The 27,424-nt window shown below is 40.8% G+C and overlaps 1 protein-coding gene across 1 annotated transcript in view; it reads right to left on the bottom strand.

The window, feature by feature from the left end:
• plxdc2 (plexin domain containing 2) overlaps positions 1 to 27,424 on the bottom strand; it is a 95,774-nt gene that overhangs the window by 47,970 nt on the left and 20,380 nt on the right. Inside the window, exons 2-3 of the mRNA XM_031292987.2 lie at positions 13,798 to 14,021; positions 2,750 to 2,896 (exon numbers count right to left, since the gene is read on the bottom strand). Coding sequence (XP_031148847.1) covers positions 2,750 to 2,896; positions 13,798 to 14,021 — 371 coding nt within the window. The remainder of the gene's footprint in view (positions 1 to 2,749; positions 2,897 to 13,797; positions 14,022 to 27,424) is intronic.

Here is a 27,424-nt window from a genome sequence, read left to right as displayed (position 1 = left end):
CAGTTAGGTTTAGATATGAGGACGGAAAAACACTCCTGAGGGTCGTATTAGAGGGCAGGAGGAAGCGACCTATATGGTTTGGAGGTTTGGGTTTTTTCACTCTGTGGTGTTTCGAAATAACTATAAACATTTGATTTCCAACAAGGCCGGACAAACTTCTGTACAAGTATACCCTGACCCGAAGTCAAAATTATGAATTTTCAAGTGAAAAATTGTGACATAATGATTAAATATGTTAAAATGTCTTATTCTCTCTTAGTCTTATAATCTTAGACTTAGTATTTTATTTCATAGAAATGGGCTTCCATACCATAGTATTTACAAATCTGTTGATGGAGATTAACATGTAATGTAAAAAAAGGGCTTCAAGTCAATATCAATATCATGAAAATTACTCTTGGACTAAATTACTCTTGGACTAAATGAACAACAAACTTCTCAAACACATTACCACAAATGATAGTTTATGCATTAATTATTTAATCCCTAAACTGAGTATGCTGCAGTCACATCGTACCATACTGCCAGAAAATGTTATGGAGATAGACAGTAAACATGCAGCTATTATAAATGATCTTGATTATGCTGGAGGGAGTAATCCTGCGGCAAACCACACTGAATCTCACCGACTATACAGCCAATCAAGAGCTTAACTTTCCTACAGTCCCGTGATGAAGGTGACCTCTGCGGCTGTGTTTTGTTTTATGACCTTATTGGCCAATTCCTTTTCAGTGTTGAGAGCCAAAGTGCCGGTGGGCAGCAGTGCGAGGAGGGAACATGGAAAGCTTTCTCCAATCCTGTTCCAGCACTCAGAGTTTTATGCAGTTTCTCAGGACTTTAACTGCCACTATAATAAACTCTATTTGTTTAAAATGTTAGTCTGCTGACACGGTGGCTGCATTTCAGCACAGATGGTTTTCACTTCTTCTCTGGACTGCAATCTTAAAATGAAATTATGCAGGCAAGATTTCCATATCTCCTTTTTGACTCCGCATTGCTTGGCTGGACATTGGATTGGGAAATTCACTTATTGATTTCTTTTAAGCCAAAGTCAGAGAAACCTCCCACAGCCCTCCTATACGGTTTGAAAGAAAAGCCTTGTTCTGTGGCTACAAAGAATAGCTTGTCTCAGATTGTTTGGTTCAATCCATCATTACATGACTGAAGGTAGAAAAGCAGAATGCACAATGTGGGACTCTATTATATCTCCTCGCCAGCTATTGTTCACCCTGCTTTCCCTTTTTTCAGTCTGTGACTGCCCTGCTGCCATGCTGCTCTGTCTCTCCAGTTAGTCTCCTGCTGCCTTGTGTGACCTCATCAGTATGCACCTCACATGGGTTACCTGCTTGTGCAGAGGATGAGGGAGGGGAGCTTTTAAAACTTCATTGCACAGAAGATTTTTAATGGTTTAAATGCTTAAAGAAAGACTTTACTTAGTTTTTCAACCACATCTCTATGGTTTTAATGATAGAGGAAACAAATATATTGTAATATAGTAAGAATCTGTCATGTATTTGTGTAATTATTTAGTATTTTAGCATTTAGCAAGTTTGTCCTATAGTCTACTGACATATAAACACATATACCACATACAGTACAGTACGTAGAAATACAGAGTAAACCTGTCGCTTCTTTGTGTTGTTGGCATTGATTTTATCTTTCTGTTGATCTTTGAGCCCACATCACTGGCTAAACTAATATGCACCAGAAGCTGATATGATCGGCGTCAGGGTGTGAATGTGATTGCGAGATCTCCAGATGCAGATTGGTATTGAAAGAAACAGTTGAAAGCTTGACTCTGAGTAGACAAAAGAGGGCTGTTGCTGCGTCACTTAGCATCTTTGCTGCAGTTAAGAACAAGTTCAGCCAAACTGGAACTTGCAGTGGTTTAAAACAGCCAAGTTGGACCTGATTTCTGTGTCAAAGAGTTCAGTTGAAGTGCAACATAACAACAACTAAACTATGTGTGAAAAAAAATGCCCTATAATAACGCTTTATATTCTCTTGGGAAATGGTAATTCATTAAATCTTTTGATCATGTTGTCTTCATTAAATCCTTTCCTATGAAATATTATAACTTTTAAAAATTAATAAAGTGATCAGAGCTGTAATCTGCTCATATACTGAATTGTATGTCCTTAAACGTCTGTTAATAAACAATAAAAGCCTTCAGCAGGTAACCTCAGACACATTAACCCCTAGTAGTGTTTAAGTGATTTCTACAGGAAACAGAAGAGACCACAGATATCTTAATGTCGACAATAAAGCTGTAACGATTAGTAAATTATTCCCTTAGTGGATTGCCAGAAAATTGATTAAATACTATTTTGATAATCGATTAATCATTAAAGTAATTTTATAAGCAGAAAACTACAGAAATCGTCTTGCTTCTCCTTTTTGTGAGGATCATTATAAACTGAATCTCTTTGGGTTTTGGACAAAACGAGGCATCTGAAGACGTCATCTTGGACTTTTAATTTTATAGACCATTAATTGAAAAAAAGAGTCCATCCAGATAGTGAACATAACCGTTAGTTGCAGCCTTAGTCGACAACATCATTACATCTTAAACTGCAGCTGAACTAATGATAATAAGCAACAGCCCCCCAGGTTTGGGGGTTCATTTTACTTAAAGATAAACGTTCATGATTGGCCAAAATAAAGCATCGCCTTACACTTATCCAAGAGACCAAACCAAGTAACCAGGTTAAATGCTCATTCTTAAATCTCATGCCGTCTGTTGACTTACCGCTGCTTGTCTGTGTGTGTTGGACAGAATCCCATGGATCTTCACTTTGTTCTTGTCCATCTGGTCGATATCCACCCACAAGTCCTTGCTCATCGGATCTGACGGGTTGTATGTTTTTGATGTGTAGTAGTTGTGATCTGTATCCTCCTGTAGAAATGACAAAATTGTACCCTGTGAGTTTACATACATTATACTGTAAAGACTGTGAAGAAGCATAATACGGTAAAAGTTATTTAGAAGAATGTAATGCAGCTTGAAGGAGAGAGAGTGCTGTGTTGCTCTGTGAAAAAGCTGATGGAGTCCGTTCTCTTATTATTTGGCTACAACGAATAGTATAATAATAAAACATATTCATATAGAGATATCCTGTGAGCTCAAATCAAATTCAAAGCAATCTAATCGACTGTTTCTAAAAAAAACTATTAAAACCTCTACACCAACAGAAAACGTACACAAGTACTGTATGGAAAATCAATACGAGTATTTTTTTAATTTTGCTGCAGAACAAAGTACCTGCTAAATTAGATTATATGACAATCATTTCCACTATGTGTGCATTCTGTTTGTCCTTTTATTCAACTCTGTGGTTTCCATTAGGGCACAATCACCACACTAAGACGTTTTAATGTCTACTAATTAAATTAAGAAAAACACAAGAAGCTAATCAACTTCTTCCACTCTTAAAACCAGACTGCATAGTCAGGATTGCCTTTTTATAACAGAAACATCCGTGGACTCTTAAAAGCCATGTGGGAGCGGCCCGTCTGCTTTTATTGTTTCCTGTACAGAATTATGCTCTTATCGTGGTCTTTCTATTGCCTGTCTCTTTCCACGTGGGTCTAATGAGATACCTGTCAGCTGTGTCTTTTATCTAAAACATGGTTAAAGTTAATGTTTTACTGAATGGGGAGTCAGGGAAGTGTACACTACGTCTGACTGTGATCTTACTAATAGGAACTCATGCAGCTCTGTGTACACTTTGATATATGGGTGGTATTATTCTGAGCCGACGCACTTCGGTTGTCAAAAGGCCATGAGACAAACATTAATTAAAGCACAATCCTTCCCTTTCAGTTCGTTTTGCTTCAAGAATTCACATTTCCCTCAGAGAGTTATAATCTAATACCTCTACACAATATTTAGCCTGGAATATAAGACAGAGAGATAAGGTTTCAGGCTTAGCAAAGACTGTGATAAATATCAAAATTCCAAATGGAGTTCAGCCATGTAGGTGGTGGAACTTTTGATCAATTTGTAGATTTAGACAAACACTGCCAGAAGCCTTTCATCACAGCTTAAAGTGCAGACAAATCGTGTCAGGGTGGAAAAGGCCCCTCCAGGCAGCCTTAGTCAGCACATTCCCAGAATAGAAAACAAGGGCACAAATGCACGACTGTTAGGTGTCCTCCTAATCTGCTCAAGATGTTTGTTTTTTTTGGTCTTGTGGAGAATGATGGAGAGAGACGAAGGCTCCTCAGAGGTGAGAGGGGCCAGTGAAGTGGAAGGTTGGCAGGGTGGCCATCGTCCAGCTGGGTGTAGGTGGACATGAAGCTGGAGGCAAACACAGTACAGGGTGGGAGGTTGTGGGAGGAAGATACTGTCTGTTTCTTTAAATCGTGCACTGCAAACTTGTGCCAAAATGTGCCAGCAAGTGAAGTGGTACTCGATATTGATGTATGAAAATAAAAAAATAGTGTGAAATTTGCTACTGCACTTTATTAGCACTACTGACTAGAACAGGTGGTTGAGATCAGAAACCATCTCCACCCAAACAGATTTACTAAATGTAGAATCATTATAATGCATTACAAATTCCACCTCAACTCAGATTTGTTCAACTATTCATACAGTATAGTTTTTGGTGAGAGATCTTTTCTGACAGTTGACCAATTAGAGTTTAGCAGGCTGGATTAAGACTGAATACTCCACCCAGTACTGATTGGTTAAATGAAAATAAAAACAAAATAGCTGGAAGAGCAAGAAGCAAGAAATAAGCTCAGGTGATCACAATCTCAGGTTGGACGAATGAAGAGTAACAAAGTGGCGATTCAGTCTGATTAACACAGAGCCATACTCAGACAGAAAGAGTTGGTATTTGCATTTTATAGTATCATTCATTCATAATTAGAATATATGACCTCACCTCAGATATATTTTGACAAGCCTTGAGAATCTCTTCTTATTTGATGGCGCAGTGACCGGCCGCCAAGTGTCTTTAATATGCAGACTCACATTGTCAAACACAAACGCAATGTGAAATCTATTTATTTCTTAAAGCTGGTACTGTGAAAGAGATGTGGTCGCGGCTGTGATTCACCAATGTCTGTTGGAAGAATAAAAGAAGAGTACACTGAAAACTGTAATCCCCTCAACTGCAACCAAGTCTTTGCTCCTGAGAAAATAAAATTCCATTTATGCGTATGCACACTTAAGCTTTGAATGTTCCAGTACGTTGGGATTGTAAGCCAGCCCTCTTTTTTTCCTGAGATAGTACCATCCTACACACACACACACACACACACACACACACACACACACACACACACACACAGAGTGCGGCCTGAAAAAGCATTAAAAGGATCCCATTGCTCATGTGTGCAGCTCTTTATCAGCTGATAATGCCTGTGATCCATTATTCATTGTTCCACTCCGTCTGCAGCCAGTTGTAGCAGCTTGATGGTATTGATGGTGTGTGTGTGTGTGTGTGTGTGTGTGTGTGTGTGTGTGTGTGTGTGTGTGTGTGTGTGTGTGTGTGTATATGTGTTGAAACTCAACTTTGTGAAATTACATACTGGTCTGAGCAGCACTAGCCAATTTTGATTCCTTTTAATAGTAGTGTGGGAACTTTATTATGATGTAGAAGTCTTCGCTGAGTTAAAGATGTTGTTTCCGATCCAAAACAGACCAGTGGAAAACATACCAAAACCTGATGTGCATAACTTACTGTAATTTTCACTCTGGTATTTGACATGTTGACACACAGATAATGTTAATAAAGTGAGACCCTTCCTGACCTATAATTTGGCTGACTTGGGTCCCGGGTCAGGTTCCTCAGAGCCCAGAGGACCCATAAAGACCTATCACATGCATCTGAAGTATAACAACATGTTTTATTATTACTGATTGCATTTAAAATGCTCCAAAAATGCTAAATCACGCTTGAAATTTGTGTGTGTCAGTGTGTGATTGTTACAAAAACAATGAAAACATGGAGAGAATAAAATGAATTAGTAGTGTGAGGTAAATCCAAGCACCTGATATATAATTTAAGTGTTCTTCTTCATTGGTTGTAGATCTCATTAGTTTGATTTGCAAGCTGTCTGATGGGTTAATTTATGTTCAAGGACATCTGTGCATCTGCAGAAATGACTGCAAACCAACATGTTCGCTGATCCACTTAGAAAGGTCTACGACAACACCAGAAGATGATTCTCAGTCAGACAATTATAGACTGAAGCAGACTGGACACATACTGACATTTAAACAACTACAACTACTGTAGAGCAGCTCCATGCTGTAGCAGCTGCCTGAGCAAGTATAGCATTACAGAGTTTAAACACTAAACAACATAAAGACAAGTAAACACATTTCCTCTGGGAACCTTTTAACAAATTTGACAACCTGAGACACAAAACAAACAAAAGAAAAAGAAATCCTAATTTGCATTCACTGCAAGTTCTGAATATGGAGTGTGAGTAAACGCAGCACTGGGAATCCAAAGCCAAAATGCTTGCTTCCTCGCTGTGTGAATTCTCTCCCTTAAGAAATACACAAATAAACAGTGTAGTAAAGCATGAAACCCCCAAAGAGCCTCCTGGGCTATGGAGTCCCATACATCCAATAACAACCATAAACCACACCCTTATTACTACATAGCAAAGCTAGCTATACAAACACCAGTACACTGTATGCTTTTATTGGCAACACGTCTGACATTGGTTAAATTCTCTGAACAGGCTGTACATTACTGTAGATATGAAAAGCCAGGCGTGAAAATGAGAAAATCAAATGTACACATTATTTCAGAGGGAACATGAGGAGTTTATTGTTTTTTTTTTTATTGTCTATCTGGGCTTCACTTGTGGTGTTGCAATATGATACAGGATTTGAAAAAGGAGCAGTCTGTACAATTTATCATCCAAGTAGTTGCCATATGACGTATTTGTGTAGTTTGTGTATGCTCCTCATAAAGATAAGACTTAAAATGGTTGCACCTGACAGCTTTGAGCAGGGCTGTGCAGAGACCTTTTGAGGGGCAGGGGCTCAAATTCAAAAAAGGGCATATGGAACAAGATTTGCTAACAATATACAGTATGTCATCTTTATTTTAAAAACTGTATATTTTAACATAATACTAAATCCACAATACTGTACACCTCAAAATGAAATATGGAACCTTTGACTACATTCACACAAATATCCAAAAAATGCAACTGTTGTCCAAGCAAAATGTAATCTTACATACAGTATCCAAACTGTATATAGAAAGTGCAATATGAAATGTTACATAATACTAAATCCACAATACTGTATACCTCAAAATAAAAATGAAAATATAGAGCCTTACATTAGACTACATTCACACAAATACAAGATAACGAGATATCAAACCAGAAACAGTTTAATTGTAGCCTATAACTGCAACCTGAGCTGACTATCAGATTTCTGTAGCAGTGGGCTAGTAGGCTTTGAATCAGAAAGGGATTTGCAAAGGTATGCAGCATGTTTCAGATTATTTTCTCAAAATATAAGGATGTCCTTTATTAAGTCAAAATGTATAGACCACCAACCTACACCGCAGACTACAAATAACCTAAGCTAATTTCCCAAAGAAGTGACATGTTCTTTTAAGTGGGCTGCTGGTTGTGAGGCAGAAAGCAGATACACACACACACACACACACACACACACACACACACACACACACACTTCTGTTAACCTACAGATAACTGCTGCTGCTGCACACACACACACACACACACCTGTTAACCTACAGATAACTGCTGCTGCACACACACACACACACACACACACTTCTGTTAACCTACAGAGAACTGCTGCCGCTACACACACACACACACACACACACACACACACACACACACATACACAACTGTTAACCTACAGATAACTGTTGTTGCTGCTGCACACACACACACACACACACACACACACACACACACACACACACACACACACACACACACACACACACACACACACACACACACTTCTGTTAACCTACAGAGAACTGCTGCTGTCTTCTCTTGTGTATCAGAGAATGAAACGGTGACGCTATGAGGCTATCACACGATGAGTAATTGTGGCCGCGGCAGCTCGTGCAGTTACCGCGAAATGTGACTACTTCAAAGTTAGCTGCCTGCTGGCTGTTTTAATCCTGGAGGAGACTCGTTATGTAGCGGCAGCGGCTAGAGGCCTTTATAACAAACCAAATGTGCATGCATGTATTCTCATTCACTTCAAAAGCACACTTACCTGCACTTCAACTTTTTCTCGCTCTTGCTGGCCGCGCCGCCGGCGGATGGCATGGACTCACTTGTATCTAAGTGGCGCGCCTGGCAGGAAGCCTTGGCATCATGTGATATGAAGGTTTAGGTCGTTTTATCTAGCGAATTATTATTGTTAAATATTATTCTTAAACGGACCACTTGTGGGCCATCGTCAAAGAAAAAAGGAAAAAAAATATCTGGACAAAAAAAGGGCCCTTTGACCTTGAGGGGCAAAAGAGGCAGGTGCTCAAGCACCCATAGCCACCCCCTCTGCACGTGCATGGCTTTGAGCAACCTGTAAAGTAGTTTCTCAAAGAGGTCAGGACCCATGTTGGCTCGCTTGGTATGCAGACAGGGTTTTCAAATGACTTCTTACACTGAGCGGCTGTATCAGGTCCATAGCCCTTTTTAAACAAATGCAAAGGTCGCTACCAGAGAAAAGGTCAAATATAATCCAAGAGGTCCAGTTTGAGTGATACAAACAGGAGTTTTGGGGGTTCATCAGATACCAAAACACTGCACAGTAGTTTAAAATACTGGGGACATTTCGGTCCCCAAAGGTAGCTGCAGAGTGAGTGCTCCTTGCGTTCATGCTGCTCTCCGGTACAGGCAGCTGTGGACCCAGACCCAGGGTGAGTCTGAGTGAGACGGAGGCACCTGCCCGAAGGAAGAGAGGCTTTGCCCGGTCAGGCTCTGAGATAACGTTATCTTCTGCCTTCTGCTTAGAAGTGGTGAATTTACAGCTCACAGCAACTTAATACGATATAGTATCTGGCTTTTGTTTGATTTCTAGTGTCAGCAAAAAATGTTGCACATTTACAATCCTTCTTTACCGTAGTTAGCATGCATTAGCTCGGAGGGCTATCTTGGCTCGTTTATTATATAACGTGAACGTCGCTATCACCCTGAACATCCTGCCAAACCCTATTCAAAAATCTGGCCGTTCAATAAAGAGTCGCTTGATAGTCTATATGAAAAAAGGATTGAATAGTTGAATATCTGTATTGAACAGCCAAATCAATTTTGACTAACCAAATACTGTAATGCAGCTCTACTTTTTTGCTTGCAGCCTGAGTCTGCACCTCTGTTGTGCCAGTACCGTGTTCTCATTGAAATGAATGAGGACAGTGTGTTTTTTGAAGCAGTGCTCCGTACATGTACCAATGACCAATTAATTGACCAAGCCATTAATTTACACTGACTTCATTTTCTTCTGAGACCGGTAAGTGGTCTTATTTCCATCAAATTGAGAAAACACATTGTTTTTTAATATTCAATATTTTAATTTTGGTGCCAATTATATGCTATCAATATCTACCTCCATTGATTTCCAACTAAGGTCTACAAAGTCTCCAACAAGCCTACTGTAGGTATTACTTTTTTTAAGTGTAAAGAATCATATGTGTGCAAAATGTTACTCTGACTAAGCATTAAGCTCATCCAGAGTAAAGTGTGTTTGATAAAAAAAAAATGAATGAAGTTAACAAATTTGAAAAATATCACCAACATGTAAGCTCCTTCAGTGCATATGTAGACAAAACATTATGCCACACAGAATGTAAATTTACAAAACAACCTAACAGTTGAGAAATGTTTGCGACCTAAACACAGGTTGAAAAAAACTGCTCTGTACTGGTACTTTGGAAGATAGAGTAACAAACAACAAAACACAACTGTTAACAGCCACAAGCCATTACTGACAGCATGTCTAAACTAGTACAAGCCTGATACCGACTTCCCACAGCTTGTTCCAACTTTGCCTTATTCAACCTTACAGTGACCTGAAGCTGAGAAGCTGTTTAATCTGATAGCTAGCACAGTGAGTCACAGTCATTCAGGGCGTCAGACAGTCTGCTGTTAAGGCCACTGTTATAAACCTGCATGTCGAGGTGAGATTCATCTATTGTTGGGAACTCATGTTATGGCACCACTTAACCCAAACACAAGCTGACCTCAAAGCAAAGCCAATGGAGGAGATGGAGAGACTTCTTCAGTTCTTTTAAAGAAACCTGATTTATGGTAATTAAAAAAAGTTGTGTTTTCCTTATTCTGTCAGATAACTGGTCAAATATATGTTGTCACTTTTTTGTTAGATGGGAAGATCGTGCCACTCTCAATGTATTTAGGGTAAATATGAAGATGGAGCCAGCAGCTAGTTAGCTTAGCTTAAGGGTAACAGCTAGCCTGGCTCTGTCCAAAGGTAAAACATCTACCTACCAGCACATCTAAAGCTCATTAATTAACACTTTGTATCTTCTTTGTTTAAAAAAACAAACAAACACGTTGTGGTTTTACACAGGGATAAAAGCTGGACTATTTCTTGACCAGTTCCTGGAGATTTTGTAGAGATGACGAGACTCCAGGCTACTCATTTCCCCATGTTTCCAGACTTTAAGCTAAGCTAAGCTAACTGGCTGCTGGCTATAGCTTCATATTGAACAGACAGATTTGAGAGTAACGTCAATCTTCTCATTTAACTCTCGGCAAGAAAGCAAATAAGAGTATTTCCCAAAATGTCTAACAATACATTTTTGGTGCAGCTGTAATTAAACAAAATTGTCAAAATATCAATAATCAACAAGAGTTTTTTGTTGAATTGATTAAATACAATAATATTTGGCTTTGTGAACGTGTCTAAGTGTAGATTTTCCCTTTCGGTGGACACATAGTCCCTCCTTGTCTCCTTCAGTTAAAACTCCTTCAGATCAGAGGAGACTTTAAATCCATTCAGTTCACTGCTGGGTGGAAGATTTCAGCTCAGCGTCTACTGTTTCTGCCCCTCTGAATATGAAGGCTTTTCTCATGTCAACAAAGTGTAGGTGGCAGGTTAGGGAATGTGTGTGTGTGTGTGTGTGTGTATGTGTATGTGTGTGTTGAGTAATGACAGGAGGAATGACGGGGTGTTTGTGCTGCGGACTCCTTTTCCATTCAGCATGAACAAATGAGCCTCAGACAGCAAAAAACAATGTGTGTCGATTGTATACCCTACATAAATGTTTGTGTGTGCGTGTACATGAGTGTGTGAATCATTACAGCTGACGATCAAAGCTGCCTCAACCTGGCTGAAAGACGCGAGGCTGTGAACCTGAGATGATTAGAAGCCACAGGAAAACTTAACGAGGTGTCTAAGCCCAGGCGGCCGCCATCATTATGACTGAACGCCTCGATGCTGTACGCCGGCCCAGGCGCCATAACAAGAAGACATGGGCAACGCCTTTCATTTACATAGACACAAACACAGGCCAAACCCGGCTATTAAACTCCAGCAGCTCCATAAACCCTTAGAACTGTGGGAGACCGGGTTAATTTCCTGTTCTGGTCTCTCCGAGGTCAAGTTTAAGAGGATCCAGCCCCACAAAGAAGGTAGATGAACACCTGAGGGCTGAGCTTAATTTGATATAAAATATTGATCCTCAAAGACCCCTTCTAGTCTTCTTTTTCATTACTTAACATCCACTCTTCCAGGGAGATTTATAATTGCTCCAGGGAAGCAACCAAAGAGTATTTTTAGGTACAGCTCAACAGAGGACTTCATCGATTCATTCTCTTTATATTAGTTGGCTTCTTTACTAGACAGAAAGGTTTACTGTGGAGCTGCTGATCTCAACTGAGTCACAATAAAGTCTGAATTTGTTCAATAGGAAGACAATCATGGCAAACTTTGATTCCATTAAGTAATATGATTAAGGTTATCGACCCCAATCATTTGCCTCAGTTTCAGGAAACCATCTTTTATTCCACTTTGCAAATCAAAATATAGCATTGCATAATATAAAATCAAAATTATATTTTTGATGTATCATATAACATAAAGCTTAATGTAGCTGGAGATTGAAAGTCTGAAGGGGTACGGGACTGTGAAAAGCTTGAGAAATGCTGCACTCAAAACACTTGAGGTCGAGAACAAGACGAAGCCATGATCAGGAATGAACTTATTGGTTATTATCGGTCGAGTGATGGCTAAAAATACTGTGCATTGACAATATAACACCGTATGTGTATTGTACATTGTAGGCATGTATCCACACACCCGTTGCTATGGGCGGGCCATAGGGGGCCGGGCCCGCCCCCAAAAATGCTTGTGCCCCCCCACTTGAGGCACAGATCTCTTAAAAAAATTACTTTCATTTTAATTTTATATTATCATAGTTGCTAAGTTTGTGTTGCATTAATGTTGCACTCTTTATCATTAAAACATAAAAAAATATAAAGAAACAATGGTGTGATTTTGTTTGATTGATGGGAATCTACACTGCAACAGCCTGTCACGGCCTTACTAAAAAGACAGTTAGGCTACGCACATGACGTAGCCTACATCAGTGTAGCCGCTCAACAGTTACCGCGCATTTTTAAAAGCTGAATGAGTTTTCGCTGGCTTACTTGCTTCAGTTCGTCAGGGATATCCGTAAGTGGTTGAAAAGTCCGAGTGGAAAGATACTTTGATGGGGAGGTTCTGCTCGTAGAAACGCCGCCTCCCGCTGTACTGACAGGAGGGACTGGAGAGAGGACAGCGCTGCCTCCACTCAAAGTCAAAAGGTTCAAAGTCTATGTGCGTGTGTATGTATGTGCGTGTGTGTGTCTCATGGCAATGTATATCCCTCTGTTGACTGCTTTAAAATGCAATGTTTGAGAGATGCTTCTGGTGTTACATCTAATATGTTGTATAGTCAAGTGTTTTATGGATATTCATAACATTGCTTCTATGTAATGTGATGTGGGCTATAGGCTACCTGGTCATATTGCTGTTAGTTATGTTTAACTTGATGATTACGTGCTGCGCGAATAGAGTATACGATTATTATAAATATACGTACTGTAGGCTAATAATAACTGTGCCCTCCCATGCATTTCATATGCCCCCCTTAAGACTGAGGTCTGGCGACGGGTCTGTGTATCCATTACATTTGGGTTTAATTATATTGACCCATACAGTGGACTTTCAGGCACTTCTGTATTATGAAGGTCAAAGTCAGATATACCAGAGCAGTTTCCCAGTCATGTTTACGACTTGCAATCTAATGTGAACACTATTTAAGATTCAGAAACTTCACAGGAACACTCCATAACATCTACCACCCTAACAGGTGCAACAAAACTAATAGAAATATCAGAAAGATGTCAAACAAGAACAGTCTGTACATTCCCACACAGCCCTCAGATGAGGCAGAGTAACTGAAAACACCTGTGTGGGAGGACCATGGGTGTGTAGGGCTTTTAATGCGGCTAAGTTAAACGGTGCTCCAGTGATTTACTACAGAATGACAACTTTATAAATTTGGGGAACTTGCAAAAGATGGGTTGCAGAAGCAGAGAAATCCTGACTTTAAGTCACTTGTATGGGTCAAACTCCAAAAATCCTGCATGCCACACTTCCAATTATGCAACTGGACCTCCAGTTTGTAATACAGACTTTCTGCGATACTTTTGGAAATTTTCCCAGAGCCACAGAAGATATTATAAAACTCTAATTTTGAAAACTCAAAATGACATACAGTTACAATTATCTCTGTTTTGACCTTGGTGTGAATTAGCACCTACATCTATCTGGGAGCTGTTGTCTGTTTCCTCTGCAGACAGCAGGCCTGGAAAGCCCTCGGGCTCCTCCTGCTCAGGATCCTGGTCCTGCTCCTGACTGGCCCTGTTGCTGTCCATGTTACGAGGTTTTGGGGGAAGCCATCTCCTCCACCGGTGACTGTACAGCTTCACATCCACTGCTGCGTCCTCATCTCCTGCCTGCCCCTGCACGTATGAGTAAGAGACCCCTGGGGAGACAGGAAAACAAAGTGTGATTAACAAAATAAAACATTAGTGTAGCATGGCCCAAAGCCAAATCACCTTATTCCATATTGATACATGTAAAGTAGGTCACCACAGATATACTTTAATAAAGCATGCTCAGTCATTTTCCAATCTAGTTAACTATATTGAACCCTGGAAGGAAAATCTGTTGCCATGTATTGCAAATTGGTGGGTTGTACAAGCAAAATAATTACATGGGACACTAATATTTGTACTTTCACTAAGGCAATAGTCAAATTACAAAGACAGGGACTATTCAAGCCATTAATCTTGTACCGCTTCCTCATAACTCACTGTCTTTGCAGACTTTTCTCACTGCTCAGGGGAGAAATCTCACTGCCTAAAACAGATGCACATTAGCAATGACTCAGCAGCCATCACACAGACCAGTGGGCCACAGTCATACACAATCATCAACTATCCCTGAGTCTGAAATGAGACGCTGGTGACGGGTGAAATGGTTCTGTGTTAATGTAAACACTGACTTGATTAACCGAGCCTGAGACAGACTGCTGGATTCGGGGTGAAATCTGCTGTGTCATTATACGTTTACTGATTAAATTGAATCAGAATAAGGGAGAAAAAGGCCTCAAACTGAAATATAAGTTCTGTCCTTCCTTCTAGAGGTGGAAATAAAAATAATTATTTTTTCTGTTCAACAAAATAAGCATCACGGTGCTCCTTCTGACTAACACCTAACCTGTTTGATTAAACAAATTCTGGTGTGTTCACTTTGATTCCGTTTGTTTAGATTGGTGTAAAAGCTGTTAAGTATCTGTCAAACCCAGATGCGGATCAAACAACTGGGCCAAATAACCCGACCAAGACCTCCTGAAAAGGTGGGTGTCTGTCTCAGTATTTGTAGTGTGAAAGCTCAAATTCAAAAGCTAAACCACTAAATTCATCTGTTGATTTTGAACTGTCAAGGATGCCATTTTACAAGCAACGTACTGTATATATTATGCAAGGTAATTTAATAACCAGCCTGGTCTCACAGAATTCCGTGAAATGATCACAAACTGATAACACCGCATTACGTGGTGGTGGCATGGAATTTTCACACATTCCGTGCCACCACCACGGAAAACAATGCCAATGTAAAGTCAATGAGATGACTTAGCATTATGAGTGACTACGCTAGCGAGTAGTATGAAAGCCCGAAAATCCGCGTAAGGAGGTTGGTTGGGGCGGTGGATGGCTCAAACACAGGACTTTCAGCCAGGAGACCGGGGATCGTGTCCCACATGTCACGTTTCCTAAACCCAACCATAACCGTCCTGTTCTTCTTTTCCTAAACCTAACCGTCCCGTTGTTGTTGTTAAGTTAAGGGGCCGTGTTCATTTCACGGAATTCTGTGAGATCAGGTTATAATAACAATGGTCAATCAGAAAGTGAAAAGATGTTAAAACAGAGTTATGTTGTACTTGTTTCCTCTTCAGTGGAGGAATGTACAGTAACTACAAGTACATTTACTCTAATAGTACTGTACTTAATACAAATCTGTATAAATCTGAGGTACTTTACTTGAGTATTTCAATTGTATGCTAACGTACTTCATAGAGAAATGTTGTACTTTATTTGGTACTTTTACTCCACTACATTAATCTGACATCTGAAGTAACTACTTTACAGATTCAGATTTTTACAAAATATGGTGCAATAGATTAAAGTACTATATAAAGTACTTAAACTTGTGCTCCACCTCCACCAGCATCAGTAATAATATTCCAATAATATATGATATGACTCTCTGAAAGGGACTATTCTCCCCAACAAGTACTTTTACTTTAATACTGAGTACTTCTTCCATCACTGCTGCATTTAACCACAAAGTAGCATTCTCTGTATCACGGCTCTGATTCAAAAGGCTACAAAATCCTGCCTACCAGTGCATAAAATATCTATGATAAACTTTAAACCTGACAAAGAATGCATGTTCTCTGCTTGCTTAGATGGGTTTCCCCAAGTCACATGGATTAGAGATGCTAAATGGCGTGTAGGTATGAATGAGAGTAGGCAGAGATGGTCTGTTTATCTGTTCGTCCTGTGATGGACTGCAGACTTGTTTCCCTGCCTTCAGATTGTATAAGCTCCTGCTTCCCATGACTCTAATAGGATTAAGCGGATAAAGACAATAAGCAATAAACTTAATTTTTATAGCACTCATCCAAACACAAAGTTTACAAAGTGCTTGCATGCTGTTGCAGCGATGCAAATTGTTTGGCTCTAGAACTGAAAATACTGCTGATTCCTCTACTATTACTGTATGTTGCTTCTTTTATGAGACAGAGGTCACTGGGTTTAACCAGCAGAGTTTTCCACTCCTTTCCCATCTTTCTCTTTTCTCTAACGCTCACATTTCTTCCTCCTCTCTCATCCTCCTCCTCTCTCTGGGCCCCCGACCTGTGGTTCTCATGAGACGAGAAGAGAGCATGTGGAGGGGCTTTAGATGCTAATTCGCCTAAAAGTGGAAGCTGATAGATTCACTTTATAATGACCATTGGCAAAGCAAGAAGCGAAGAGACCAATCTGTGCACAGAGATGGGTGTTGATGTACACTGAAATAATTTAACTGAGCAGAAGGCACAAGCACAAAGTATGAAAGGGGTCTGAGTGCAATTTGCATGTCTCAGCAACTTGTTAATGTTTCTATCTTTAGCAGGCTCAACTACATAATGGTGCCTTTACAGGTCTCTCTAAAACATAAAACTAAGCATCGAGAAGCAGTGTACTGTAATGTTGTATGTACCGCATTTTTGGAACAAAATCTAGAAAATTTGAGGTCAGCCTAAATTTTCTGTTCTTTTAAATCAAGGCTCAAACCTTTTCCATGTACCACAGATTTTTATGAAATTAAATTTGGGAGTATTTGTTATAGGTGTCCGTCTCACACACGTCTGACGGAACAGATAAGCCTCTATGTTAAACAATCTAGCTGTCAACGCAGACAAGCTGTGCAGTAATGGCTCGTGTTTTACTCCCTCTATGCGTGCATAAATGCAACCGTTACAACCGCTAGCGGCCAAAAATTCCTGAGGGTAGCTTTAAGTTAACCACAGACAAGGCAGTCTTTGCACAATCAAGTTCTCTCTCTATGTGCATCATCTCGGTCTTGTTGTTTGGTGTCTGCAGCAACTCCCCTGGCCAACCATTCACTCACTGTCTCATTCTTACCACTAACACCACCTGACACTCACTCGATCCCTAACGGTCATTAGTCACACGCACATTATATACTCTCATCCAAGAGGCACGACACATCTATTTTCATCCTTTAAAGGATCTTTGTCAGTTACTCAATATACGATAGAAAGCTGGCCAACAGCAGATGCTTTAAAATATACCATGACAACAACATAGGGGCCATGAATAAATGGCTGCTCTTTTCCCAGCATGTCCCTATGTGAACGCCCATGATGAGTCACCCTTTAAAGGAGCACATGCACCTGCATTTCTCTTGTGTACACTACCTTTGAGATTCAGAGGGAGTAAATTCTCTTATTATCCAGGGGAAACTCTGGGTCTTTTGTCAAGCATTCGGAAGGGGAATGAGGTCAGACCCCTGAGGGACACCTAAAATAACCCCAGAGCAGGACAAGGTTGCTCCCCAGTGCGAGACTGTTCCTCGGCTTTTGTGTGAAAGGAAATCTTTCCCCTCTACTTTTCTTTCAGTGTGTCTGAAAGCCTCCGCATACCTTCGCCCTGACTCTGTCGAGCAGCCTTGTTGGCCGGACTCATGCCTGTCAACACCTCTGATTCACAAACACCAGAGGGACTGTAATTTGGTTCCACCTAAAACCTTTCAAGGACGTTTAGGAGGTCATAAAACCACAGAATAAAGGTGCTGTCTGCACCCCTTCTTTCATTCAGTCCCTGCTTGTTTTCCCCTCTTTTCTCTCTGTTCCCACCTGACTCAGTGTTGCTGACAGGAGACTGCCACACATGACTGGAAAGTAGAGGAGGTGAAACGCTTCATTGCAATTGTGCATGCTAGTATGTGTGTGGCGTGCATAACTTCAGCAGAAAAAGGGATAAAAAAGTCACATTCCCCCACGGTTTCTTCGCCTTTCTATCCCTGGGTGTCAGAGTGCTTCATTTAGTGCCCACTGAAAGCTGTTTCATCAGTGTACCAGCAGACCCTGCCAAGCACGCTGGAGGACCTTCTTTCTCAGGCTCTGGGCAGATCAACTCAACACAGATTAAGTTGATGTAACTTTTGCTGAAACCCCCCAGTTTTTTTTTTCTGGGGGGGCTTTCTCATTCTCATTTTAGCTTCAAAACAACAGAAAAAAAAATTACAGTTTAGATAATCTGTGTGATAAAAGGGCCTCTTGTTAGAGCAGAACTCAACAGATTCTTACATAAAGAACAGACAATGTGATTAAGTATTATACTTAATAGCTCCAGATCATGAAAGAGAATATCACAATTTTTCCTCCATTCAGCGTGTCATGTTCTGTTCATTAGCAAAGATTCATTGAGAACATTATTCAGGAGAAGCTTCACACACGCACGCGTGCGTGTGTAGTGCTTCTCACACACAATTGCACACACACAATTGCGCGCGCACACACACACACACACACACACACACACACACACACACACACACACACACACACACACACACACACACACACACACACAGGTGTGTGGCACTATCTTTGTGGGGACCCGTCATTGACATAATGCATTCCCTAGCCCCTTACCCTAACCTTAACCATCACAACTAAATGCCTAACCTTAACCCTTACCCTCACCCTAACCATAACCTAATTCTAACCCTAATCCTAAAACCAAGTCTTAACCCTCAAACAGCCCTTTAAATTTGTGGGGTCCAGCATTTTGGCCCCACAAAGCTTTTGGGACCCCACAAGTATACTGGACTCCCGGTTTTTGGACCCCATGAATATAGTTAAACAAGCCCACACACACACACACACACACACACACACACACACACACACACACACACACACTTTGAAAGAATGCCAGCAAATGATGCTCTCAGTAAAACTTACGGTACAATATTTTGTAATGGTTTTTCTATCCAGAAACACTGTTCGTTGAAGTTCAACCAACTCTTGCAACTTGCAGAACTTTTGGGTGTACTCAGGAATGATTTGTTGCAGCAAAATGAATGGGTGTGTGTAACTGATGAAAATCAGTGACTGAATGTGGACTGCCTCTGATGCATTCATCGGTTTTTTGCATTAGTCTATTGAATGTTTAGTCTAGAAAAAAATCAAATCACAATTCCCAGAGACCAATATGACATCTTCAAACAGCTCAGTTTGTCTGACAAACAATCCAAAACCCAAAGATATTACATTCAGCATTATATAAACCAGAGAATATTATCTAATTCTCATTTTTGAGAAGCTGAAAATAGAGAATGTTTAACATTTTTTCCATTACAATCGGCTATCAAAGTCATTCATTTTCTGCTAACTAATTCTATCAACTAATTATTACTCAGCGTTCTAAGGCAGGTTGGTGCATAAAGAAGTGTTTGACACTGACACACCAACAAGCACTGTTTTCAATTTTTGGGCCATCACAAGCCAAATTATGTTCAGGGTCATCTCAGGGCACCAAACACTGACGTTCAAAAACGCTGACAGTGTTACTGCATCAGCCTTCTGATGCTAAAATGAAGAGGCAGAGACAGATAAACTCAGATAATCATGTGACTGATAAGTTAATAAACTGGGTTTAATAGGAGATGGCTGTTGGTTTGATCTTGTGACGGACAAGATGAGAGTTCTTTAAACAAGCTTCTCTATCTCTCACTGTGTGTTAATAGATTACAGATTACATAGAGCAAATGAAATACAACTGCTTCATTTTCACATTAATTGAGTTATTTAAATGCACATCATGTGTGATGCCAGTCCAACGTCAGACCCTTTAAATCTCTGTCGCCTGGGGTGGAGAGACACATTAAACATTACTCCACACAAATTCCAGACATGCAACTGTCTGAAATTACTATGCAGAGCAAAGTGTGCTTTCCTAACCTGCCGTAGCTTGCTTTTTACACATCCTCTTTTAAAAAACGAAGCCTGTCATTAGGCAAACACATAAAGTCGAAAAGCTGACTGCAGGAGAAAGTTAAACACAGGTAGACAGAGAGGCAGCACCAAGAGATCCAGGTTCAAACAGTCCTCATAAGGTTGAGATGAACAGCGTGATGAAAGGGAAAATTAAACATGAGCTGCATCTAACTCTCACATAATCAGTGCATGAGACAAGTTAAGACAGAAAATGAAATACTGCTGTAGTGTGCACAATGAACAAAACCATTGTTCTTACAGAAAATTCAATGACTTTCCCTCCAGGCAGAGGCATCAAGTGAGCGTCCTCCTGTCGTGAATGCTCCATTGCACCAGAGATTTTGTTTGGCCAACAATTAGTCACATCTTTCCAAGTCAAAGCACTGCTACACAAACATCACCCTGAGGTTCAGATCTGTGTGCTTGTTGAGAATATATTGCACTATCTACTGATTTCTCAATTCAGTAATCCACAGGTGGATCAATGCCTCCTTTGGGTTAGAGACAAAGCACAAAGACACATTTGAATTTCAGCAAAACTAACTGAATGTGCCACATTATCATTTAAACAGTTGACATTGAACTTTGAGCCTTCTATAACTACATCAGAAAGGTTCCTGGCAACATCAGAATGAGAGAACCAACCAGGGACAAAAAAATCTCTGACACATAATGTGTGGCGAGCAGGCGCTCAAATGTATGGTGTCCAAATGAGAAAAGAGGCAGCTGTGAAACAGTGGACTATAAATAAAAGCCAATTTTTGAAGTTTCACAAGTGTTAATTACAAGCATGGAAGGTGGAGAGAATTCATTAGAAGGAGACTAATGTTTCGTTCGCTGTGCCTGGGGAAACCTGGCGCCAGTGAAGAGGACAGGTGTCAGGACTGCATGTTAGAGGAAGGAAGGAGGCCAGAGGCAAAGAGACTAAAGGGGAATTATGAAGTAGACAGTGTCCAGCTTTAGGTCCAGTGATTTTTAATCAAGGCTTTACCTTGAAGAATATAATTGTTATTGCTAATTTCCCTTCCGAGCATCTGCTGAACAGCTAAATACACTGGACACAAACTCCAAGCAGGCTAAGCCACAAAGCACCCAGTAACATCCCGGAGCACACAGTATCAAACCCCAAAACACAGGGTTTAAAGTGCTGGAGTAAACCATCATGGAGTCTGCTGTCACCACCGCGGCTTTCTTTATGTAATTGGTGGTTGTCTTGGCTCCGGCGTTGGTCAGTGCAGGAAGTGTATACAAAAAATGCTTTGGCAAAGAGACAAAGAGACAGGCACACAGAGCTGCAGGCCGTCAGGAGGCAGCAGGATCACTAAGAGAAAATGTGACACAGGCGTTTAGGAATTCAGGATTCCAGTCAGGCACAGTGTCTGTCTCATATTTCAGGAGATTGAGTGATTGACTGCAGGACTATGAGGCGCTGCTGTTGGCTCTCATTCCACTCAACTTTGCGAATGAGCAGCTCGGCTCAGGAGCCCCGAGGCCTTGGATTGCTCTACCATGAGAGAGCTCAGGCCTGGCAGGCAATGTATCACTGAACACCGGACCTCCTGTAACAGATTATGTCTCCTACCTCCAGAGCAGACCATTACCTGGGGTAATATTACTGTACTCTTACAGGTCACCGGCTAGCCAAAGCCGTCTTTGCACAGACAAAAGCCCAGCATCTCTCACCCTCTACCTAAACCTCTCCGTGAAAACACATCTGTCCTTTCACTGTTCCCACAGTCCTCTTAGTGCTTGCTTAACAGACCTTAAAATTGGAAATGGTCACATCTGTACTGAAGTATAGAGAGGGATCGACAGGACAAGTAAAGTGTAACCGATAAATCTTCACCTTAAGTTTTCCTAAATGTCAAAGCAACCCAGTGATAGTTGTCTGTATATTGGTCTCGCATCGCCAGACCTTCCTCAATAGTGCTGCTGAGGAGGGTCTGGTTAGTCCACACAGCATTCTGGAATGGAGAGAAAAACATGCTCTGGTTTATTGGCATTTCTTTAAACCAATCACAATCGTCTTGGGCCGTGCTAAGCCCCGGACACAATGCCGGTGCCGCTGAAAATAGCCTCAGGAAGTTTTGGTGGAGCATGTGTACGTTCAAAAGGTCTTTTAGTCGTGCAACAGAAAATTACGATTGGACATATCTAGTTATCTGTCTCAATTTACCCTGCAGAGATCCGAGGAGCAGTTAACCATAGTCCTCATAAATCGACCGGAGTAGAATTCCAACACAAAGATAGCGGATGATGGCGGACATCCGGCCTAAAAAGAGGGACATCCGGCAGAATTTCCGGCAGCACCTAAACAATCACAGAAGTGGAACGTCGTCGATATAGACTATCTGTACATTAATGGGTACAGTACAAACAGGAACTGCTAATAGCTTATTCAGCATAGTTCCAATGGTGCCCATTTGCCAAAGTTCTAACAAATGTAGGCTACAAAAAAACCAGACCGTCCTCACCCATAAAATGACAGTATAGGTCAATTGTGCAAGCAGCACTGTCATATTAATAAGCTGACAGTGTCATTTGTCAGCTTATTCATCTTTTTAAATTCACAAATTTCACAATAAAATGTGAAGAAAAGAAAACTCTTTGCATCCAGACACTATTATCACAACCACTTCCGGGGCTAAATTACAGTCATTTTAAACATATTGATCAGCCTGGGTGCTTTAGGTTAATTGGCCACTTCTACATTTCTGTCACGCTGAAAGTGATCGATCTAATTCTGAGACACAACTCAGAGTCCACGTGTAAGAAATAGCACAGCTGTGCCAGGCAGCGCCGCTTTAACTGAAGATTGATTCCCTGTAGCGTGGACAAGCTCGTTCCAAGGTGTGTCGATGTGTATGCACGTGTCTGCAGCGTGTTCTCAGTGTTTATGTGTGACTTGTCCTGCAGGTAGAGATTGATTGTCTGAGTGCTGGTGTGAGTGTATTAACTGTGTTTTTTCCACTTGTATTTGTGGGCAGAGGGCTACAGGCGAGGCCAGACGGGCCCTTGGGCCTGTCTTCATCCTTCCTGCTAATCCATCAGCATCAGAGAGCCTCTCGCCCCTCCACCCTGCCAAACCTCGCCACACTCCAATGTTCTCTAAGTGGACCTGCCATTTCCCACAGAACCAGGTTTATTTGTGATTTCCTTGTCTGAATGTGTACATATTTTTGCATATTTCTACAGCCCAAACATTTCCTCTAATAATAACTTTGCTAGCTGTTTTGAATGTACTGTAATTTTCAGATATGCTGTGGGTTCAATTATTCAACAAAGGTGTTTGCAACCCACATGATTGTCCTTGGCCCCTTCACACTTAGTTGGACTCTCTTAACTAAAAACCTTCCCCATGCCCCCCTTCCTTTGCCGACTGTCTGATCTGTTTACTGTACCATTAAAGAAGACGTGTTTTTGATTGAAGTTTAATCTTGTATTGATATTGCTAGCTTCAAGAATCAGGTTCTACTTTTTATTTCTCAGCTGATATGAATTTTCTAATGTTTAGTCAGTGATGCCTCCTCCTTTTCTCAGTACAGTGTGTGTACTAATCCATCATGACAAATGCGACCAACAACACGTAGTGTGGTTTTCCGCCACTAAGAGCAGCCCTCATATCCACATATGAAATTCCTTATAATCAAGTTAATTTGCTTCAGATACTTGTAAGTAATATAAAACCTCTTAAATTAAAGCATGCATTACACATGTTTTTCCTCCAAGATCTGGATCATTTCCCAGTGAGCAGATGTAAACATAGATATAACCCAGATTTGAAATCTTCTGCAGGAAAAGATGTGGAAAAATATATAACAAACTCCTCAAAAACTTGCCAAATCCCATATCCGCCCGCCTACAGCCTCCAGGCACCTACACCCACAAACCAGCTAAAGCTAAAAGACTGAATATACCGAAAAATCTACAGCACCAGCATCCCACAAGCACGTCGGAAAATATATATTTTCAGACTGTCTTCTGCTGTACATACTGAGCAGAAAGAGAGAGACAAAGACAAAGAGAGGACCATTCCCCAGGCTTATAGCTGCCAAACCCAATCCAGCACATTTCGTCTATCTGTTGACAAACTGTGAGCCACATCCAAGCTACACACAGTCTATAATTGCTTCAATCTCTTCCCATTCAGCGGTGGAGACTTCAGCCACTCATAGGAAATCAATATTAAATATTGTTTACAACACAACCCGCTCGCTTTGCTGTGCAAAATGAGACCTATAGAGCAGCATGTCACCCAACAGATGGATGATTCCCTCCAAAAAAAATCCCATTATAGAGGGGATTGTGTACTGTATGTAGAAAAGTGTTTTGTTAAGACCCTCCAAATTCCATTTAATCAGCAAACACTGCCAAATATTTGCATTTCCAATTGAATAACAAGAGTTCCTCTTTACCTCCTGCTTCTATGAAAATTATGAAGAGAAAATATTCCATCAGAGCTAATGCTTTGTTTCTTTTCTGACAAGATAAGTGAAAAGCAAAAAGTCTCTACTTAAGCAAGCTTAATTCAATTAATTAAATACGCAATTCAGACAATTTCTCATTTATTTTACTCCTTGCACTTTTCCCCAGTAACTGTAATGGCACCTAAAATGACACCTGCGACTGCAAGAATATGTTGAGCAGACTTGAACAATCTAATAAACAGTTCAGCTATTAAATTTCTTCGGGCAGCATCTATACGTCAGAGATGATTTCCTCGGTGTGATTTAAATTGATGTCTTGGAGATAAGATGTGTGACTATCGCATTAAATTCAGCAGTTTTTTCAGGAACTCTCTTACTGGAAGAGACAGATATAGAGTCGGAAAGAGAGGCGACAGATTGTGTTGTAATATGTGAGGGGAGTTCATTGGTAAGGTCACCAGGGTTGAAATAAAGAGAGAGCAGGTTGTTTTGGTTTATTGCTCCCAGTCGTAGGTCTGGACAGCTGTGTGGTGCAGCTGCAGGGTCTAGGATTTTAGTGCAGGTTGTCAAGATGTATGGGTGTTTAGGGTCAGTGCATCCGAAAAACAGGCAAATTAGGAAATAATAATCTGGAAAACAGAATCTATAGGAAAGCAGAAGTGAACTAAACGATGCTTATGGCTTGGTCACGGATACGGTCTAAACAACATGACGTGAAGGCGGCACAAGCCTTTAACACCACCTATTCCATGAGGGCACGTAGAGAAACTTTTTAGGTACTGTAGGCTTTAAAGGTCCCAGGTGAGGTGAGGTTGCATGCTGGGGCTTGCATCTTCACCCTCAGGCTCAAACACTCACTGGATAGCATCTCAGCTGTAAGTTGACATGGTGGCATGCATGTTTGTGGTAAAAACCCCTCAGCGTTAACAAATGAAATAAACAGTTATAATAGCCAACGGGTTTCTGCTTCTGTCTGTGGTTGCACTATTGATCCCTCAAATACACATATTGATCATCTAACCCAAACATATTTCTGACCCCTGTAGAGGACACTGGAGTAATTGTACACTTCAGGACTGATGGCACCATTTGTCTTGTACAGTTGAGCATGGCTGCACCGAGTCTTTAATAGAAACAGAGAGTTCATTGCCCACTAACAGCCTGGGAGACACTGGGTTTGAATGCAAATGGCATCCACTTGTTCTAAAATAGCCTCCAACTTTCTGTCTTCCTTTTGTTTGTCCCTTGCTGCTTTTTTCTAAGGCAGATATCTGGATAAGGGTTAGTTTGCTGCTCTGGAGGTGAAAATGAAGAGGGGAGGAGGAGTAGGAGTGGCTGTGTTGTTATTTGGGTAGAGATATGGATGTACCTTGGCAGACTCCACCCATACTTACAAACCCTCTTGATTTTCCCAGGGGGAGAAACTAACACTGCCTTTGTTTTTGGCTCGGAGTCAGCGCGAGAGTCAGTGAGAGAGTAATTTTCACACCTGCTTGAGCCCTAGGCTTTCTTGATTTATCGAGTCAAGGGAGCTTCTACATTTCACATGCATAACATTTTATTAAAATATTACGTGTGATTAATTACTTCCTCTCTATTAATGATGGCAGTAGCCAAAGACATGTATATAATAATAATCTATATTTTGAAAAAGAACATTTTTTGTTCACTTGTACTCACTTTATTTAATTACAACATTTCAATCAATAGACCTTTTTGGGTAAACCTTCTAGTTCCACATCAGATAAAGAAATAGTTTGACACTTTGAGGGATACATTTGTTAAATTTCTTGCAGAGAATTGGATGGAAAGATTGATACCACTCTCATGTCTGTTCACTAAATAAAGAAGCTCCAACAAATAACATGCAGTCTGTAGAAATGTTGCAGTATAGTCGCAGAATCTTGACATTTCATGGGAAAGCTAAGCCCCAAACCCACTCTGCCTTTGAAAATCTCCTTGTTTTGGGACTTTCAAGTGTGACACAGCCCCCCCCACCCCTCTCGCTTCATGCCATGCTTCTGGGCACCCTGCCATCAGCACTGGGCCCCATGTTCTGCTTCTCTGGGCTTCATTGATCAAACTTAGGGCCCCACAGCAGCGACAGAGGCTTGGCTAGCTTCTAGAAAGGTGGCAGCAATTATGCCTTTACACTCTTTTGGTGGAAGAGGTATTCAGATTCTTTACTTGAGTAAAGTACCAATATATAACGTAAAAAAAAAGTTTACTAAAAATATTTCAAATAAAGTACTGGTTCGGCAGGAAAATGACTTATGTGACTGATATATGAAGAAGAAGAAAAACTATTTATTTGTGATATATTAAATCTTTTTTTTGTCATTTGGGCCTTAAACTGGAAGGAAAGGAAAAATCTCTTGGAGGAACTGCTAACAACTCTCAGAGATCTGAAATGTCATAAAGAGCCCCAACTAGACACTTTTCTGTAAGGGGCCACAAGCCCAAAATGTTGGGAACGACTGGTTTAAAGGTGCCTGCCACACGTATTTCATTACTTTGTGGTAATGTCTGAAGTTCTACCATGGACTCATTATCATCATCATGGACTGTAACATTTTGCGTGGAAAAAATGCCTTGGTTATCTTGTTTCAAGCCATTCTAGCGTGGTATAGAAAGCCTGCAGGAAGACTCAGCTCAATTTTTGCCAGTTCTCATTAATATTCAACGAGCTAAGCTGCTTGACTCTGATTGGCTAACAGCTTGCCAATCAGAGCCTGGCTATCAGCATCCTTTACCCAGCGCAACTGGGCGAGCTCATGAATATTAATGAGCTCAGGCAACACCACGTCAGACTGACCAGCTTTTGTAATTGGCCTGATTTCTCCGCTTATTTCTTCTCAGTGGCTAGAGCTGACAGAGGAGGTA

This window comes from Sander lucioperca, chromosome 23 (assembly GCF_008315115.2).
Source record: "Sander lucioperca isolate FBNREF2018 chromosome 23, SLUC_FBN_1.2, whole genome shotgun sequence".
Lineage (NCBI taxonomy): Eukaryota > Metazoa > Chordata > Actinopteri > Perciformes > Percidae > Sander > Sander lucioperca.
This window is presented reverse-complemented; position numbering and strand designations above follow the sequence as displayed.